Source organism: Sus scrofa, chromosome 17, assembly GCF_054392235.1.
Source record: "Sus scrofa isolate SSC_HxYL_T2T_F1_AM1 chromosome 17, Sscrofa_HxYL_maternal_Yorkshire_Landrace_v2.0, whole genome shotgun sequence".
NCBI lineage: Eukaryota > Metazoa > Chordata > Mammalia > Artiodactyla > Suidae > Sus > Sus scrofa.
The window spans coordinates 18,046,757-18,067,859 of record NC_139399.1 but is presented as its reverse complement, the minus strand read 5'-3'; the positions used below and the strand labels follow the sequence as shown (position 1 = coordinate 18,067,859).

Below are 21,103 nucleotides of genomic sequence, written 5' to 3'. Positions count from 1 at the left end.
CTGTTAACCTGGAGCAGTATCTCAGTCTTTATCTTCCATGTCCTCAACATTTTTTTTTTTTTTTTTTAGGACCACAGCTTCAGTATATGGAAGTTCAAAGGCTAGGGGTCGAATCAGAGCTACAGCTGCCGGCCTACACCACAGCCACAGCCAAGCCAGATCTGAGACCTACAGCAGCACCAGATCTTTATTAACCCACTGAGCAAGGCCAGGAATTGAACCTGCATCCTCATGGATACTAGTCGAGTTTGTTACCACTGAGCCCCAACGGGAACTCCTCCTTGACATTTTTGACATGTGCAGGTCATTTATAGACTGTCTGCGGTAGTGATGTGTCCTCAGAGCATTATACCAGGAGGCACGTGAAGTTCACTTTGATCACTTGGTTATGGAGGTATTCTGCCTTGTTTCTTCTCTGCAGAATCATTTGCCCTCTGTAATTAAGTATCTTGTGAGGACACATTTTGAGATCATGTAAATAGAACATTTCTCATCCCACTTTTACTCACTAGGTGTTGTATCCACTGGTGATTCTCACCTGAAACCATTACTTTGTTGGTGGCTTTAGATGGAATTAGAGGATTTTCTAATCATCTTAGTGTAAGCCACCATCATCTCTTGCTTGGGCTGTTGTACTGTCTCCAGACTCATCTTCTTGCTTCCACTCTTGTCCCTCACCCCACTCTCGTTTGTATTGTTTGTTTATACAGGTCCAGAGTAGATGTTTTCAAACATAACCTCTTTCACTCTTACTTGACCCACTGTGACCCTGTACCTGCCTCCCTTCTCAGCTGCTGTCCTCCTGCTCAGCCCTTGTTCACTCTACTCCAGCCACAGGCCTTCCTCCCTTCCCCAGACACATCTGGCACACTCCTGCCTTGGAGCTTTACTCTTGTTGCTCCCTGTGTGGGTTGCCCTTCTTCTGGTCCTGATGTCTCCTCGGCTCACTGCTCACTCCATTTAGGTCTCTGCTCCTGTCACCTTACCAGAGAAGCCTTCCAGATCCCAAATTGAAATAGCAAACATTTATCCCCACTGTATGTGCCCTCCTGCCTGCTTGCTTGTCCTGCCTAGTACTTATCACTTCCGAAATGTAAATATTCAATTCTAGAGTAGAAGTGCCTTGAGAACAGGTTCTTTCTTTTTGGTCACTGCTTTATACTTGGAGTATAATAAAGGCCCAGTAAATATTTGTTTAATAAATGGATATTTGAATGAAATTTTCTGCTGGGAGAAATGGGCCAGGAGTTAGAATAATTGTTATGTGAAGAGAAGGATGACTAGGGAGAGTTAAAGGGGTGCTGAGCCTTGCTGAGGCCCAGTGGAGACAATATAAATTTGTTTTAACAATGATCTGGCTAATTGTGTGTTACTTCCAGTGATTGTCCATGTATGTATATGGCACCACGGAAATAGGCAGCTAGGTATTTGAATTCTGGTCTGCTTATTTGGAGTGCATTAAAATTCTGATGATGGTGATATTTCTCCACAAGGTTCATTCATTCAGGATTCATGTACCTGGTGTGGAACTAGAGCTGTAGAGTGAACAACAGGACATGGATGCTGCCTTGATGAAGCCTTCAGTCTGTTTAGTGAGACAGATAGTAAATAATCAGATAATTAAATCTAATTACAATCTGATAAGTGATAGGAAGGAAATATGCAAGTAGTGAGCAATTATAGGAGGGACTTCCTGGTCCAGGTTTCTGGGATTCCTCTTTTAAGGTGGTGATAATATATACAGAAATCTGAAAGATAAGGAGAAAGTCCACAAGGCAAAGAGCTATTGAGAATAATATTCCAGATCTAGGGGGCTGCCCGTAAATATCTTTTTTAAATTTAAAAAAAAAAAAAAATTTTTTTTTTTTTTTAAATTTTTTTACCATGCTCAAGGCATGAGGGAGTTCCTGGTTCAGAGATTGGGCCTGTGCCACAGCTGTGACTGGACCACTGCAGTGACAATGCTGGATCCTTAAACCACTGTGCCACCAGGGAACTCCCTGCCTGTAAACATCTTGAGGCATGGGAGAACTTGGTGAATTTGAGGGACTGCTTAAAGAAGGCCAGTATAACTAGAGTATGGTGACTTAAAAGAGTCACAGGAGCTGAAGCTGGAGGGATAGGCTGAGGACATAAGTTAGGATTTGGGTTTTTATTGTAACTCTAGTGGGAAATCATTGAATGATTTTTTTAAAAAAAATTCTTTTCCATTATGGTTTATTACAAGATATTGAATATAGTTCCCTTTGCTGTACAGGTCTTTGTTGTTTATTTTATATATAGTAGTATGTATCTGTTAATCTCAAACTTCTTAGTTATACTTCACCCTCTTCCCCTTTGGTAACATAAGTTTTCTATGTTTGTGAATCTGTTTAAGTTCATTTGTATCATTTTTTTTTTTTTTTTAGATTCCACATGTAAGTGATAGCATATAATGTTTGTCTTTGTGTGACTTTATTTAGTGTGGTAATCTCTAGGTCTATCCGTGTTGCTGCAAATGGCATTAATTCTTCCTTTTTTATGGCTGAGTAGTATTCCAGAGAGGGGGCAGGGAGGGAGTAGGAAAGAGTGAGTGTATATCTATGTACATGTGTACATGTGCATACACCACATCTTTAACTGTTGAATGATTTTTAGCAAGAAAATAGAAGGATCAGCTTTTTTTGTTGTTGTTACAGGGATCAGTTTTGCATTAAAAGTTTTTTCTTGACCACTTCTTGATTGGAATTAGGCAAGAATGGAAGCAGGGAAAGCAGTTTAGGGGCTTTTTCAATGATCCAGATGAAGAAAGATCAAATGAGATGAGGGCTACATGGCATGCGGAAGTTCTCAGGCCGGGGATCGGACGTAAGCCACAGCAGTGACAAAACCGAATCCTTAGTTGTTAGGCCACCAGGGAGCTCCAGATCATCATATTTAGTAACATGGGGGTGATCTTGAGAAACTGTTTATATAATGAGGAAGGGTATAATTGGAGCAGGGTCAGGAAGGAATGGAAGAAGAGAAATTGGTTATAGAAGTAATGTGTGGCTACTCGAGATATTTTCCAATGAAGGGGAGCAGGAAGGAGATAGTTGGATGGAGATGTAAAGGCAAAAGAAGGTATACTTTTTTAATATAGGAAGATAATAGGAATGATTTAGTAAAGAGAAACCTGATAATGCAAAAAAAGAAAGGAAAATTGTTGGAACTATGTCTTTGAATAGGTAAGAGGAAGTGGGGCATTGGCCTTGGGCAGGGTCTCTGGGCACAGGGGTGGACATTCAGATGTGGCCTGGAAAGCTGCAGAAACTTTCTCTTGATTGCTTCTTAGAAAGCAAAGGCATTGTTGAACATGAAGACAGGGTACAAGGTACTGGAGGCTTGAGGGACAGCAGAGAGTATGAAATACTCTTTTAGGAGAGTGCAAGAATGAATGGAGTAGAGAAGCGTCACTGAAGTTAGTGGTTATGAGTTGTAAATTGAGAGTAGTTAGTACAGTTTTGTCTTTCTCTAACCATGTTCAGATGTGAAGATAATAGCTTAAATTGTGTTGGAGAATTGAATTTATCCAGAGTTGGGATTTCTTTGAATCAGGAGATGAGAAAAAAAGTTAAGGATACATGCAGAGACGAGGTACAGTAAAAGACCTTGAAGCTAAGCTGGATAAGGAGAAGAGGGAAGCCTCAGGAAAGTGAAAAGCTGGTAGGATCATGGGTTATCAGTCCTGTGGAGGGAAAGAATGAAAGAGCTGAAGACAGGATCCCAGATTTTATCAATATTTACTGGTAAAGCAAAGAAGTGCAGAAGGAAAAGGCATGGGGCAAAGAGATAGGAAATAGCATAGTCACACCTAGAATTCTGAGATCCAGAGTCCTGAAAACTTAAAAAATTATTGTGGTATAATATACGTAACATACAATTTATCATCTTAATTGTTTTTAGGACTGCAATTCAGTGGCATTGAGTACATATACAGTGTTGTACAACCGTCACTATCATCCATCTCCAGAACTTTTTCATCTTCCTGAACTGAAAGTCTGTACTCATTACACACTAACTCCCCATTTCTCCCTCCCCCATCCCCTGGCAACCACCATTCTACTTTCAGTCTGTGAATTTAACTACTCTTGGTAGACCTTACAGAAGTAAGTGCACTCGTCCTTTTGTGTCTGCCTTATTTTACTTAACATAATGTCTTCAGGGTTCATCCATGTTGTAAGCATGTATTAGAATTTTCTTCCTTTTTAAGGCTAAATAATATTCCATTGCATAGACTGTATCTTATTTTTTTTTCCTTTTTATGGCCACACCCTCAGCATATGGAGGTTCCAGGCTAGGGGTCGAATCAGAGCTGTAGCTGCCGGTCTATGCCACAGCCACAGCAATGCCAGATCCTAGCAGAATCTGCGATCTACACCAAAGCTTGGGGCAACGCTGGGTCCTTGACCCACTGATCGAGGCCAAGGATCGAACCCACATCCGCATGGGTACTAGGCAGATTCTTAACCTGCTGAGCCACAATGGGAACTCCTAGACAACGTCTTTTTTTAATCCATTTATCCATCATTGGACACTTGGGTTGCTGACTATTGTGAGTAATGTTGTTATGAACATGGGTATACAGATAACTGTTTGAGTTCTAGCTTTCAATTCCTTTGGCTCTGTACCCAAAAGTAGAATTGCTCATTTATATGATAATTCTGTGTTCAATTTTTAGAGGAACTGCCACAGTGTTTTCCACAGTGGCTATACCACTTGACATTTTCACCAGCAGTGCTCAGGGGTTCCAGTTGCTCCACATGCTCTCCAACACTTGTTATTTTCTGGTGTTTTGGTTTGGCTTTTTATAGTAGCCATTGTAATGAGTGTGAAGTGATCTCATTTTGGCTTACATTTGTATTTCCCTGATGATCAGTGATGTTGAGCATCCTTTCTTGTGCTTATTGGCCATCGGTATGTATAACTTCTTTGGAGAGTGAAAAAACAATTATAACTCATTTTATAGTAAGTCTCATTTACCCTTATTCAGTTGTTGGCAAAACATGATCTGAACTGACTTGGGACACTATATATTCTTTATTACTTAACTTAGTTATTTAATGTGAATGTTTGTACACTTTGCTAAAGAAATATTGATGTACCTGATTATGGAGTGTTGTCCCCAATCCTGCTGGGGCTGTTGATTTAAGACACACACATGGGGAGTTCCCGTCGTGGTGCAGTGGTTAACGAATCCGACTGGGAACCATGAGGTTGCGGGTTCGGTCCCTGGTCTTGCTCAGTGGGTTAACGATCCAGCGTTGCCGTGAGCTGTGGTGTAGGTTGCAGACGCGGCTTGGATCCCGCGTTGCTGTGGCTCTGGAGTAGGCCGGTGGCTACAGCTCCGATTCAACCCCTAGCCTGGGAACCTCCATATGCCGCGGGAGCAGCCCAAGAAATAGCAACAACAACAACAACAAAAGACAAAAAAAAAAAAAAAAAAAAAGACACACGCATGTATTGTAGTACTTTTCTAAAATGAGAAGAATTCAGAATTCCAGAGCACATTGTATTCCAAGGACTTTGGATAAGAGACTGTGGACTCGTAGCTTCATTTCTTTGGAAAGTTAAGTTCCAGTTCAAAAATAATTATACACAAACTTTTGGAATTCAGAAATTAATTAGTTGGAGGTACCTATACGTCCCATCTCACCATGTACTGTTTTGTTCTGTCTTTGTGCTTCACTTTTTTTTCCAGTTTAAAATTTTTTTAAATATTATGACTGCATCCACAGCATATGGAAGTTCTCAGGCCAAGATTGAATCCGAGCTGCAGCTATAGCCTATGCCACAGCTGCGGCAACACCAGATCCCTGCCAGGCTGGGGATCGAACCCACATCTCCACAGCGACCTTAGCTGCTGCCGTTGGTTCCTTAACCCACTGCACCACAGCGGGAGTGGGAGTTCTTTGCATCTGTCTCTTAACTTCTCTGAGCCTTGTTACCCCCATCTCCCCACACACACACATTGATTGTGGGGATTACCTGAGTTCACAGTGTAAGATGCTGAGTCTGCAAACTCTATATATGCTGACTCTCCTTAAAAGTTCATGTTTCTTACATTTGCAACATGTGAACTCATTCTTACATGTCTCTTTCATCATGTAACTTTTAATCCCTAATTAACAGAATTAATTTTTGCTAGTTTTTATAGGAAGGTGTTCTAACAAAAACATGGCTTCTTCCCACATTTCACATTCTCATACTGATAATAAGGGTACGGTCCTACCCTCCACTCCTGCCTCAGACTGTCATTTCCCATGGAGAATAGAAAACAAAGGTCGGGCAGGGTACATCAGTTGTAATTTTTGTTTTGTATCTGATCTGGACTTGGGGTCTCTCTATGCAAGAGTGATCTCTGTATATTGGAAACTAAAATTAAATAAGTCATTTAACAGAAGTGGAGGTTTTTCAGAAGAGTAATTAACAATCTTTTCTCATAAACTCCTGGTGATTAAAATTTCACTATCTAGAATAGGCGTATTTAAAGTCACCTTTTGGGAATTCCCTGGTGGCTCAGTGGGTTAAGGATCCAGGGTTGTCACTACTGTGGTACGGGTTTGATCCCTGGCCCAGGGATTTCTGCATGCTGCGGCATGGCCAAAATAAGTAAGTGAGGTTACTTTTTGGTTTAGCCCAATTACTAGTGCGTGTAGTACCTCCCTTACTTTCTTGGATTAAAATGTCCATTCTGGCCCAGAACATGTGTTACATTTTAAAGATTTGGCATTTTCAAATGAGAAGCAGGGCACAGAGTAGTAGAACTTGAGTTAAAAGTTTAAAAAATAATAATTTGTGCTCTTGATTGTATTAGATAGCTGCAACTTTGGAGAGTTGCCTGTTTGATGAAATTTTGAGTGAAACATAAAAATAAAATGACTTAGCAAAGATAACCTTGTAATTCTGATTTGACAAATTGATTTTGGCCAAGACTGGGTTAATTTAGTGTGGTGTAGATGCAGCTGTTCCTTCCTCAAGGCGCAGAGCCTTTGTTAACTTCTAAACCTCAGTGAACGGAAGCACACTGGCTCAGAGGCTTTCTTTCACAAGGGAACTGGAGGTGGTGGTGACAGGTGGGTGTGCGAATTTCACAGTGTGGAAGAGCCAGGGTGAGTGAAGGCAGGAGAGGTCTGCCGTTGAGTCTAGAGTTACACAGACTGTCTTGGTTGCGGTGATGTGCAAACAGTTGTACTGGAGCTGGATGTCCACTTTCACGTCGGGCATCCACCTGGAAGAGCGCCAGGCAGTGGATGGGAAAGCTCTCAAACAACAGGCGGTGCCACAGCAGGTGTGTGCTCTCAGCTTCTCTGCTTCCTATGTGATCTCAGCTCAGAAAGTTAGATTGGTTTCTTCTATTGTTTATTTTGATACTCTGTACTACTGTTCTTGTTATTTTTGACCTGTGAAGACATACTAAAAGACACTACTTTATGAATTGGAATACTTGATTCTGAAATGTAGCCAAAAGAACAGTGTGTTTAGAATCTTTTGCAAAGTTCTCTTTTGGTTTTGAGAAACAGAAAAATCTTATTTTAATCCTATCTTGTGGTTTTCTTTTTGATTTTTGCCTTCGGAAGAGCCTCAGTGCTCCTTGGTGTCAAAACAGTTTATCCAACTAATAGATGTTTGGCTTTTGTTTTGAGGTGTCTAAGGGAGGGTGAGGCTTCTCCTGGCTGTGCTCCAGCATGAAACCTGAGATCAGTCCCTTGGCCTTTTATAAAAGGGAATGGTTAGAAAGACCAGGGAGAGTTCTCAAATGAGTTATAGTGAAGAGGCTTCATCCTTAAATGAATTTATATAAAAACAGTGAATAAAAACCTCTGACATCCTTCTTAAAAAAAGTCAGTTGATGTTTATAGAATATCCATGATAAATATACATGCTTATATATGTCCTATACATACCACCCCCATGGGCAAACATTGTTTTATTGTACTTCACTTTATTATGCTTCACAGATAATTGTATTTATTTTTTACAAATTGAAGTTTGTGGCAACTCTGAGTTGAGTAAGTTCATCAGCACCATTTTTCGAACGGCTTTTGTTCATGTCTTTCTGTCGCATTTTGGTAATTTTGCAGTAGTTCAAACTTTTGGTGATCTGTGGTCTTTGATACTACTCTGGGACTTGGTGAAGCCTCAGATGATGCTTAGCATTTTTTAGAAATAAAGTATTTTTAAATTAAGGTATGTGCATTTTTTTTAAAGTCATAATGCTACTGCACACTTAATAGGCTATAGTATAAACATAACGTTTATATGCACTTGGGAAACCGAAAAATTCATGTGACCAGCTTTGTTGCAATATTCCCTTTTTGCTGTGGACTGGAGCTGAGTCCACAGCATCTCTGAGGTGTTCCTGTATACATGTATGCATATTCATGAGTCTCTTGCTGTATTGGTGCAGAGCAAATCAAATTCCCTTGAATTTAAGGTTTTAAAACCTGATGTTGTAGTCATTAACAGTGGCTTATATTTGAACTGCTTATGTGGAAGTCATAAAGGCTTTACAGATTACTCCTTTTTTTAAGATAATGTAATTCCAGAGTTCCTTGGTGGCTCAGCAGGTTAAGGATCCACTGTTGTCATTGCTGTGGCTCAGGTTGTTTCTGTGGCATGGGTTCCATCCCTGGCCTGAGGACTTTTTGGGCGCAGCCTGTAAACAAACAAATAAATAATCCTTTCTTTTTAAAAAAGATACTGTAATTCAGGTCATTGCAAGATTAGATGCATAGAGATTACTTTCATTATAAGCAGAAGGTAGATTAAAAAGGGATAAAAATATGTGACTAACAAGAGTATTTTTTCTTTTGGTCAAATCTGTGAAAAAAACCACTAATGAATTGGGGCACTATAAAGTTAATTGAAGACTCCGTTACTTGTTTTGTTATATTTTTTTAATATTGTTCTTAACATCTACTTTGGCAAACTAAAAGACAAGTCCTTTCTGTCTGCATTGCTGTGGCTATCAGTCAGGGACCCTCGCTGTGGCCTGGGCAGGCAAGCAGCCCTCCTCCCACCCCATCTCATCTCTCCGAATGCCTGCAGCATCTCTTTAATAACCAAGGCATCAAGGAGTGAGGTTGCTTGAGTCAAGTATTCTCAGTATTATTAAATATGGAAAATGCAATGTCACCAGCTGGATTTGGTCCTGAGAGATTCCCTAGCATTTTTATTCTTTATTGGATACTCTACTTAAAGAATAATACAGCTTATTTCAAAACTTGTTAGCTTGTTCCTAGCTTTTTAAATTCTACTGTGGAATCCTGACAAGGCAACACTTAGACTCAGATGGGTGTTTGGTTTTGTTATCCATTTCAGGGTATGTAATTTAGCTAACCTCTGTAATGTGTTTTCTGACTGCACAGAAAGTTGGAGTGACTGGTCCCCCTGACCCTCAAGTCCGCTGTCCCTCTGTCATTGAGTTTGGGAAGTATGAAATTCACACCTGGTACTCTTCCCCATATCCTCAAGAATACTCAAGGTATGTTTTGAGATACCATTTACCTTTTGTTTATAGATTCATAGAACTCCAGCACCTGAAGGGTACCCTGTGGGTTAAACATATGTTCAAAGTACGGTCATTACATAGCTTCTTACCTACTTAGTGACATGGTTTGTCTGAAATATTAGCCAAAATAATTATACCAACATTGATTTATTTAGTGCTTTACAGTATACACAGTGCTTTAACGTAGGTTATTTCTGAGAAGCTGGGAGTAGGCTGATATAATGGTTAAAAAAAACCCCAAAAACTAGAAGTCAGTATTTTTTTTTAACTTTCTCTTTCCATGTAGCTTAATAACTTGTTTGTCTGGTTTCCAAGTCTAACAGAAATAGAAAAATAGGAGTGAGAATATTTTTTCAGACCCAGATCTCAGTGACAAAACAAGAAGAGAGAGCAGACCCCCAAGAAACTAACACATAAGCTCATGAAACACAGCAACTGAGAGCTATTTCTTAAAGTGTCAGTTACCCCCAAACTTTGTGAGAGATCTTCAAGGCAATATTCTGTTGATTCCAAAGAAGAACAGCAATCTTAATTTGTTATAAATATATTTCTGTATTGTGTATGTATTATATATAACATATACATAAAACACACAGGCACGCATGTGCATGCACATGCACGCGTGCGCGCGCGCACACACACACACACACACACACACAGTGTTACAAGAGGAAAGGAAATTCCTACCTACAGAACACAGGTGTGCAAGTCAGTTTCCTCTGCAGGAGTTCTGGATAGCCAAGATCTTGTATGATCAAGAACAGCAAAGCTGAGGAGTTAATTTCTTCATTAGGTTTAAAACAGATTATTACTGTCAGCTGTTCCAGGGGTTGTAGTGCCAGGATTGGAACCACAGACCCCTTTTCCCTTTCCTTCAAGGGGAGGAGAAGAAACCAGTTGATTCACAAACGGAGAGCAAGCCGGTCTCAGAAGAATTAGGAGGCTCTTGACTTTTAAAATATTAAGTCTCATTAAAAATGTTGCTTTGTGTTTAGATAAAGTTGTTGCTAGAACCTGACTTCTTAATCAGGTTTGAGGGAATAACTTATCAATGAAGGAGTAAACAAATATTTCCAGCAGAAAAATAAATAACAAGAAGTGTAGTAGGAATTGTAATAGCAAGCAGCAATAGGATAAGAACTGTAAAATTCTTCAACTTTCTTAATTTCTTAAGTAGAATTGTAGATGTTTTCTATATATTTCCTTATCTACCATTGTGGAGGGTTCCCAGAACTTTTCATCAGAAAATATTCTGTAATTTAATAAATTCATCAGTACTTAGGATTTTTCTATCTATGTATTTATAATTAATTGCATTTTTAGAAAACCACATATATATTTAAATGAGTTTAGGCATGTTTCACTTCTGAGTTCTTTTTTTTTTTGTTTTTTTAGGGCTACACCTGCAGTATGTGGAGTCTCCCAGGCTAGGGGTCAAATCTGAGCTGTAGCCGCTGGCCTACACCACAGTCATAGCAATGCCAGATCCAAGCCTCATCTGAGACCTACACCACAGCTCACTGCAACACTGGATCTTTAACCCACTGAGTGAGGCCAGGGATCGAACCTGCATCCTCATGGATGCTAGTCAGATTCCTTTTCACTGAACCACAACGGGAACTCTGTGAGTTCTTTTATTTTTATTATTATCTTTTCTTTTTCTTTTTACGGCTGTACCTGTGACATGTAGAAGTACCTGGGCTTGGGGTGAATCAGAGCTGCAGCTGCAGGCCTGCCACAGCATTGCTGGATCTGAGCCACATCTGCGACCTGTGCTGCAGCTTGTGGATCCTTAACCCTCTGAGTAAGGCCAGGGATTGATCCTGCATCCTCACAGAGACAGTTTTGGGTCACAGAGACAGTATCGGGTCTTTAACCCACTGAGCCACAACATGGACTCCCTACTTCTGAGTTCTTTTAAAATTGAGTTGATTGAAATGTTTAGAGAGCTTATGTTTTCCGAATAATAAACCTGTATTTTTACTTTGATAATGACTATTTATTATTCTCTGCTAAATTGCTTCTAAATTATTTTCTCATTAAAGGTCTTAAACACTTTTAAAAATTTCCAAGTCCTAAAGCATGCAAAAACAAAACAGTTGGATAAGTAAAAATAAAAAAGGACAGATCACAAGAGTAAAAATCATTTGGGGAGTGGGATTGTGCATTACCTCCTGTAATACTCAGATATTTGTGTGTGCAATGTATGTTAAGTATTCTTACATCCTTGACTTTAAAAACAAAACCAAAACCCAAATGAAACAACAGCAGTAAAGTAATAATGCTACTTCATCTGGAGCAGTGTGATTGTCTTAGATATTGAAGAATATAAACCAGAGTTTTAACCCTAGTTTTCTCCAACAGGGCCATGTGATTCTCACACATGGCAAACAGGTCCATAAAGGGCCCAACTTTGCCTTTTAAAAATGACATAAATGGGCTAAAGGCAAGAGGAATTGTGGTCATAGGGTATCCTTTATTCCCGAGCTATTTAGAACCTAGCTTCTTAACAGCCGCTTTGCTCCAAGATCATAGTAAGATCCTAAGAAGGCAGATTACCACATAATTGAGTAGCTTAGGAATTTTGCTGCTTTTGATCCTGTTGCTGATTTGATTTGATGCATCAGTTATGCACAGCCCTAGTTACTAAAGAATAGCATCCTTGAGGTCTTTGGGTGACTTAAATATGAAGTAAAATGGATGAAAGGAGAATAGAAATATTCATAGTATTAATTACAAATAATAACATCTATAGTTATCATTGACTGAGTTTGCTACAGGACTAAACAACTCTGGAATAATTCTGTGAGGTGGATATTGCTATCTTTGTTTGATAGACCAGGGCCCAGCAAATTATTCGAGATCATGCAGCCTATAAATGGTAGAACCAGGATTTAATCCCACTTTTCTCTTAGCACATGGCCATCACCTTTAACCACTATGCTTCACTACTCCATGTAGCATTGCTATCTAGATTGATCTCAGATAGATGGCTTATACCATAATCTTCAACTTAAGTAATATTTGATATAATCTTTATTGTTGTATTAAAATTTTACTACAAGTTGATGTATTATAAAGGTCGCACAAACTGCTACTATCTTGGACAATGTTCAGGAGCCACACAGGTACAGTAGGAATTCCCAGGAAGAGTATTGGCATTAGAAGTTAAGGGAAGCAATACACCTGCAGCCCAGTCCTGCCTTCACAGACTGTGGTGTCAGTGTAGTGGGTGACTTAAAAATAAACGTCAAGGATGAGGCTACACCCCACAATGCAGCTATTTAGGGTTATCATACACCTACTTGATATGGGCCTGGGTGCTATCAGGGAGAAGGTGACAGAAAGCAGCACCCAGCAGTATTCTCTAGGGCAGGGAGTATTCATCATCTCAGCAGCTGCACTTCATTTCATGTGATGTAATGTTCTCGCTGTGTGATACATCCTCTCAGGGAGAAAACTGTGGCCATTGGTACTATTACTTTTTTCTAGGAGTTTTATTGAATTATTCCCTTTAGACTAACAGTGTTACCCCAGTAGGCTTGGTTTTAATAAAGAAAAGGTTTTTACAATACAATGGATCATAAGAGACTACGACAATTATATACCAATCAAACGGACAACCTAGAAGAAATGAACAAATACCTCACAATGTACACTCTCCCAAGCCTGAACTAGGAAGAAATAGAAAATATGAACAGATCAATTACCAGTAATGAAATCGAATCAGTAATAAAACAAGTCCTAACAGACAAAACTTCAGGACCAAATGGCTTCACAGGTAAATTCTTCCAAACATTTAGTGAAGAGTTAACACCTGTCCTTTGCAAACTATTCCAAAAATTGCAGAGGACAGCATGCTTCTAAACTCATTCTATGAGGCCAACATCACCCTAATACCAGAACCAGACACAAATACCACAAAAAAAGAAAATTATAGGCCAGTATCACTAATGAAGATAGATGCAAAAAGCTTCAAAGTATTAGCAAACCAAATCCAGCAGTACGTTAAAAGGATCATACACCATGATCAAGTGAGATTTATCCCACAGATGCAAATCAGTCAGTGTGATACACCACATTAACAAATTGAAGAATAAAAAATCTTCTCAGTAGGTGCAGAAAAAGCTTTTGACATGCATTTATGAAAAGAACTCTCCAGAAAGTAGATACAGTGGGCAAAATAATCTTTAAGAAGAAAAACAGAACTGGAAGCATCACACTGCCTGACTTTATACTACAAAGTTTCAGTCATCAAAAACAGTCTGGTACTGGCACAACACCAGACACAGAGATCAAAGGAACAGAATAAAGAGCCCAGAAAAAAACTTAAGCAATTGTGGTCAGTTAATCTATGACAAAGGAGGCAAAAATATACAATGGGGAAATGACAGTCTCTTCAATAAATGGTACTGGGAAAACTATGCAGCTAATGCAAAAGAATGAAGTTAGACAACTTTCTTCTTCTTTCTTTTTTTTTTTTTTTGCCTTTTAGGGCCGCACCTGCGGCATATGGATGTTCCCAGGCTAGGGGTCGAATTGGAGCTGCAGCTGCCAGCCAACACCACAGCCACAGCCACAGCAATACCTGATGTGAGCTGTGTTTTCGACTTATACCACAGCTCATGGCAACACCAGATCCTTAACCCACTGAGTGAAGGCCAGGGACCAAACCCACATCCTCATGGGTACTAGCCGGATTCATTTCCACTGTGCCACAATGGGAATTCCTAGACAAGTTTCTTAAGCCACGTACAAAAATAAGCTCAAATGGATTAAAGACCTAAACGTAAGCCCTGAAACCATAGCATTCGTAGAAGTAAACGTCAGAAGAACGCTCTTTGACATAAATTGCCGCAATTTTTAAAAATCTATTTCCTAAAGCAAAGGAAACAAAAGCAAAAGTAAATAAATGGGACCTAGTTAAATTTAAAGCTTTTGCACAGTGAAGGAAACCATTGACAAAATGAAAAGACAGCCTACTGAATGGGAGAAAATACTTGGAAATGATATGACCGATAAGGAGTTAATATCCAAAATATATAAACAGCTCATACAACTCAACATCAAAAAACAACCTGATTAAATAATGAGCAGAAGACCTGAATCAACATTTTTCAAAAGAAGACATGTAGGTGGCCAGCAGACACATGAGAAGGCCCGACATTGTTAATTATTAGAGAAATGCAAATTAAAGCCTCAATAAGATATCACCTCATGCTTGTCAGAATGGGATGTCTACAAGTAGCAAATGTTGGCAAGGAATTTGAGAGTAGGCAGCCATTGCATACTGTTGGAGGAAGTGTAAATTGGTGTCATCACTGTGGAAAACGGTATGGAGGTTTCTCAAAAAACTAAAGATGGAACTACCATAATATGATCCAACAATTCCACTCCTGGGTGTATATCCAAAGGAAACAAAAACATTAATTCAAAAAAATATATGTTCAAGGAGTTCCCATTGTGACTCAGTGGGTTAAGAACCTGACATAGTGTCCATGAGGTTGAAGGTTTGATCCCTGGTCTGGTTCAGTGGGTTAAAGTTCCATTATTACCTCGAGCTGTGATGTAGGCCTGCAGCTGCAGCTCCAATTTGATCTCTGGTCTGTGAACTTCCATATGCCGCAGAAAGCAGGGGTTAAAAAGAGAAGAAGAAAAGAAAAAAAACGAAAAAAATATATGTTCAGGAGTTTCCACCATGGCACAGTGGTTTAAGAATCAGACTGCAGTGGTTCAGGTTGCTGTGGAAGCATGGGTTTGATCCCCAGTCTGGCACAGAGGGTTAAAAGGATCCAGTGTTATCTCAGCTGTAGCTTGGATTCAGTCCCTTGCCTGGGAACTTTCATGTGCCCTGGATGCAGCAAAAAAAAAAAAACAAACAAACAAACAAACAAAAAACAACAAAGTTCATAGCAGCTTTACTTATAATAGCCAAGATATGGAAGAAGTATCTATCAGTTGATGAATGGATAAAGATGTGATGTGTTCACACACACACACAATGAAATACCATTTAGCCAAAAAAAGAATAAAATTTTGCCATTTGCAATATCAGTGCACTTGGAGGGTATATATGCTTAGTAAAAATAAGTCATATAAAGACAAATACTGTATAACTTACATAACGGAATCTAAAAAGTAAAACAGGAGTCCCCACTGTGGCGCAGCAGAAATGAATCCGACTAGTAACCATCCCTGGCCTCACTCAGTGGGTTAAGAATCCGGCGTTGCTATGAGCTGTGGTATAGGTCGAAGACATGGCTTGGATCGTTGGTTGCTGTGGCTGTGGTGTAGACTGGCAGCTGTAGCCATGATTCAACCCCTAGCCTGGGAACCTCCATATGCTGTGGGGGGCAGCCCTAAAAAGACAAAACAAAAACAAAACAAAACTAGTGATGTAACAAAAAAAAGAAACAGACTCACAGATGCAGAGAACAAACTTACCCGAGGGAAGAGGGGAGGATCAATATAGAGATAGGAGATTAAGAGGAACAAATATAAGCTAAAAGGATAAATTGTATAGCACAGGGAATATAGCCAGTATTTTAATGTAACTATAAATGGAGTATAACCTTTAAAATTTTTGACTTAACTGTGTTGTACACCAGCTATCCTCAGTATGGGAAAAAAGGAAAAATAAGAGCCTTTTCAGTAGATCATGTGCTTGCTTCTACTTTACTATTTTTCGTATATTAAGTTCCACTGAAGCTTTTTAACAAATCATCAATAAAATGCCATACATCTTGCTATTCCAAGTAAATAGCATAAACTCGCAATATACCAGATAAGACTTGGCAGCAGTTTTGTCAGAGATTCCATTTCTTCTGATGTTTTCTTAAACAACTTGCTTACTACTAGAACTTTAAAACTTTAGACCTTCTCTTATAGACCGTAGGAAGTAACCTGCATTTTATTTTCAAGTCTCTGAGACCTAAAAGTTGAATTAGATGCTTTTAAAGTTGGCATTTATTATCATAACCTAAGAAGTCACTAGTTCTTTTCCCCTACCCTCCTCCCTCCCCCCTTCCTCTTCACCCTCTCTTCTCCCTTCTCCTTCCCTCCATCTCTCTTTCACTTTCTTTCTTAATATTTTAAAAGTTCAGGATTTTGTTTAGGTTTCTTAGATTCGCATTTGTAGGGCGTATATATTTATTTATTTATTTATTTATAGTATTTAGCCCTCAAAATGAACCTTCTGTCTCTTCATGTTTTAACAAGTTAAAATTGTTCATTGAGAATTTATTTTTTAATTGAAGTATAGTTGACTTACAGTATTGTGTTAGTTTCAGGTTAACTGCAAAATGATTCAGTTTATATGTGTATATATCTTTTTTTATATTATTTTCTATGGGTTCTTAAAAGATATTGACTATAGTTCCCTCTTACACAGTAAGTCCTTATTGCTTATCTATTTTATGTATAGTAGTTTACATCTGTTAATCCCATATTCCTAATTTATTCCTTTGGTAACCATAAATTTGTTTTCTATGTTTGTGAGTCTGTTTCTATTTTGTATCTAGATTCATTTGTATTACTTTTTTGGATTCCATATATAAGTAATACCACAAAATATTTTTTTTTCTCTGTCCAATTTATGTCATTTAGTATAATCTCTGGGTTCATTCATGTTGCTGCAAATGGCAATATTTCATTTCTTTTTTTCTGGCTGAGTAATACTCCATTATATGTATATATGTGTGTGTATATATGTACCACATCTTTTTAAACCAGTCATTTCTTGATGGGTACTTGGGTTGTTTCTATGTCTTGGCTATTGTGAATAGTGCTGCTAAGAACATTGAGGTGCATGTATCTTTTCAAAGAGTCTTCGTCTTTTCTGGGTGTAGCTCATTGACAATTTAGAACTGGTAATGAAAGGTAAATAGTAGAGTAGTTGGGAGAGAAGGATGCCATTGATAACATTTATGTAGGGAGACCCTCCTTCTTTTACCTTTCTTTTCTTTTTTTCTTTTTCTCTCTTTGGCTGCACCTGTGGAAGATGGAAGTTCCTGGGCCAGAGATCCAACCTACTCCACAGCAGCAAACCAAACTACTGCAGTGACAATACCAGATCCTTAACCTGCTATGCCACAGGAAACTCCCTTCTGCCTTTCTTTTAAGAAGAAATTATTCAGGGAATTCCCTTGTGGCTCAGTGGGTTAAGAATCCAGTATTGAAACTACAGTGGTTTGGGTCACTGCTGTAGCACAGACAGATTCAATCCCTGGCACAGGTTCAGTCCCTGTCCCAGGAACTTTCACGTTCTTTGGGCGTGGGCAAAAGGATTTTATTTATTTATTTATTTATTTATTTTGGTCTTTTTGCTATTTCTTGGGCCGCTCCCACAGCATATGGAGGTTCCCAGGCTAGGGGTCGAATCAGAGCTGTAGCCGCCAGCCTATGCCAGAGCCACAGCAACGTGTGATCCGAGCTGCATCTGCAACCTACACCAACCTAATGCCGGATCGTTAACCCACTGAGCAAGGCCAGGGATCGAACCCACAACCTCATGGTTCCTAGTCGGATTCGTTAACCACTGCACCACGACGGGAACTCCAAGAATTTTTTTTAAAAAGAAGAAATCATTCAAAATTCAGGTATTCAGGAAGACAGGCTGGCAGTTGTGGGGCACCTTTGAGACTCAGTAAATACATTCAGTGTCCGTGCTAGATGATGAAGTTTACAACTGGGGCTGTTTCATTCTGAGATTTTTTAATTTCTGGTGGTAAAGAAGGAAAAAGCTATTTCTCCTGCTGCCGTTCCTTCTCTGGGTAGTTTGAGACAACATGCAAAGGAAATAAGCAGAGTAGCCTAGGAAACCTTTCTTTTCCATGCTCTTGGCTCCTGCTTCTTTTATTTCTGGTGTCAGGCATTATTTGTTTTACTCAGTACTTTATTCTGGAATGACTTTTGTACTAATGATCTAGTGTCAGGTTGTTTGGGTTTGGCTAATAGTAGATATTTTTGAAAATAGTGTTACATATCGTAAACATTTAGAAATACTATTCCACAACAGTTCCTTGGAGCTTTTAGTGTGCCATTTGAATGGCAGTTTTAAAAATAAGATGTGGGATTATAGAGAAGGAATTAATATACATTGTGAATCCCCAAGGAAGAAGGAAGAAGAATCACATGCCTTTTCCCACCTTATTTGAGCATGAGATACTTGGTGCATACAGAACTAGTGTTCCATAAATACACTTGGGGAAGGCTTTAGCTGAATATTAGATGTTTTCAGATAAATTATAATTATGCTTCAAAAGCTGCTTCTGAACTAGAACTTGAAAAAATAGCTATCTGTGGTCTTCACACTTTAACAAATCAGACATTTTTGTGTGTTAAATCTTTTTCTTTAATTTAGATTAATCTTCTTAAAGCATAGCTATCCAAACTGATAGCAACTAAATTAATGAAGCAATTTTTAAGAAAAATTCCCTTCACTTTTAGTACTTACTTATGTGAAGGAAGTTTCAGTGTTTTATTTGGATTATATTTTTTGTCATCATTTCTTTCATTATTTTTATATATGAAGTTTTAATGTTAGTATCAGATCTTAGGTTACCAAGGCATGACCAGTTTTAGACACATTCAGGCTGCAGGGACACCTCTGTGCTGAGGCTACATGGGATGTGTATTTTATAATAGAGAGCCATGGGGTCATCTCAGTTCAGGCTAAAATAATTTTATTTATTTTTTGGGGGGGTCTTTTTGCTATTTATTGGGCCGTTCCCGCGGCATATGGAGGTTCCCAGGCTAGGGGTCTAATCGGAGCTGTAGCCACCAGCCTACGCCAGAGCCACAGCAACGCGGGATCCAAGCCGCGTCTGCAACCTACACCCCAGCTCATGGCAATGCCGGATCATTAACCCACTGAGCAAGGGCAGGGACCGAACCCGCAACCTCATGGTTCCTAGTCGGATTCGTTAACCACTGCGCCACGGCGGGAACTCCAGGCTAAAATAATTTTAAAAAGCCACTGGTTTTTAGTTAGCTTATGTTCCTTCCATTACATTATGAACTTATCAGATCACTTTATTGCCTAGCTCCTCATGAAAGAACATTATAAGAAAGAAGTCCTGTTAAACTAGTGCTAAAATAGCAAAAACTATTGAATAAATGTAAATTACATAAATATAACAGAGAGTATCTAAATGAATAATTTGAAATTTTATTTCACTTGTTGAAAAATAAACTTTTGAGTTGTAGGGCTTAATGTGATATTTAACCAGAGTGAAAGCCAAAATTTCAGGGGCGGAAGGAAGGAGGTAGTATAATATGTCCTAACTTGAAAAAAAACATTCGCTATTGTAATTTTATACTTAAAAGTATATAGAAAATATGCTTTTATAATACTCACTATATGTCCATTTTACTCAGCACTCTATACCTAGTGTGCCCAACACAGGGCCTGACAGTAAGTATTCAATAGATACTCATTTTCTGAAATTATTGAGTAAATGGTCAAATAAAGGAGGAAAGTATATGACTTAACAAAATCTTCCTCATATTGGTGTGTTGTCAAAGTAGAGTTTGTTTTCTACTTATTGGAGATATCAAGGAGGAGAGAAGGTGAGATTTTTCATGTCTGTCAGTGGGTGATTTGAAAAGGCTGGAAAGGGAGTCCCTGTCATGTCTCAGCAGAAACGAATCTGACTAGCATCCATGAGGATGCAGGTTCAATCCCAAGCCTCACTCAGTGGGTTAAGGATCTGGCGTTGCTGTGAGCTGTGGTGTAGGTCACAGACGCAGCTCGGATCTGGCATTGCTATGGGTGTAGTGTAGGCAGGCAGCTACAGCTCTCATTGGACCCCTAGCCTGGGAACCTCCATGGATGGGGCCCTAAAAGCCAAAAGAAAAAAAAAAGAAAAAAAGAAAAAAGGATGGATAGTTAGTTTAACAGGAAGAGCACTGGACTAGGTGTCTTGATTTCTCACCCCTGCCCTCCTAGCATTAATTTGTTGGATATTGTTATTCATATTACTTTAATCTTTTTTTGTTTTTCCTTTCTTTCATTTGATTAATGAGGATTGTGATACGTTCCCTGCCTTTTTACCTAGGTAGTAATGAGAATCAATAAAGAATATGTTCCCCATAGTTCTGTGGTGGCTCTGTGGGTTAAGGATCTGGCATTGTCACTGCTGTGGCACAGGTTCATTCCCTGGCATGGGAGCTTTCACACGCTACAGGAGCGACCACCAAAAAATAATACTAATAACTGTGAAGTTTAAAGTCTTATAAAATCTAAAGCCCTCTTGTGTAATTTTTTACAGGCTGCCTAAATTGTATCTCTGTGAATTCTGTCTAAAATATATGAAAAGTAGAACCATCCTGCAGCAGCACATGAAGAAATGTGGCTGGTTCCACCCTCCTGCTAATGAGATCTACAGAAAGAGTGATATTTCTGTTTTTGAGGTAAAGTAGAAAGTGTTTAATACTTGTCTTCCTGTCCATTTCAAATACAGCACCCACCTGTACTTTATCTAATTGTGCAACTGAATTTGGGGGGGAAATGTTATTTACTGCTTTTCGCTCACTCTTGAGTAATTTCAGCTGTATGAGAAGCAGAATTGG

General features: G+C 39.0%; 1 protein-coding gene across 16 annotated transcripts in view; it reads left to right on the top strand.

Annotated features, from left to right (window-relative positions):
• Positions 1-21,103, top strand: part of KAT6A (lysine acetyltransferase 6A) — a 107,643-nt gene that overhangs the window by 67,272 nt on the left and 19,268 nt on the right. For all 16 annotated transcript variants that reach the window (XM_085004292.1, XM_085004291.1, XM_085004285.1 and 13 more), the window contains 2 exons: positions 9,390-9,505; positions 20,803-20,944. In XM_085004292.1, the coding sequence (XP_084860418.1) occupies positions 9,390-9,505; positions 20,803-20,944 (258 nt within the window). The remainder of the gene's footprint in view (positions 1-9,389; positions 9,506-20,802; positions 20,945-21,103) is intronic.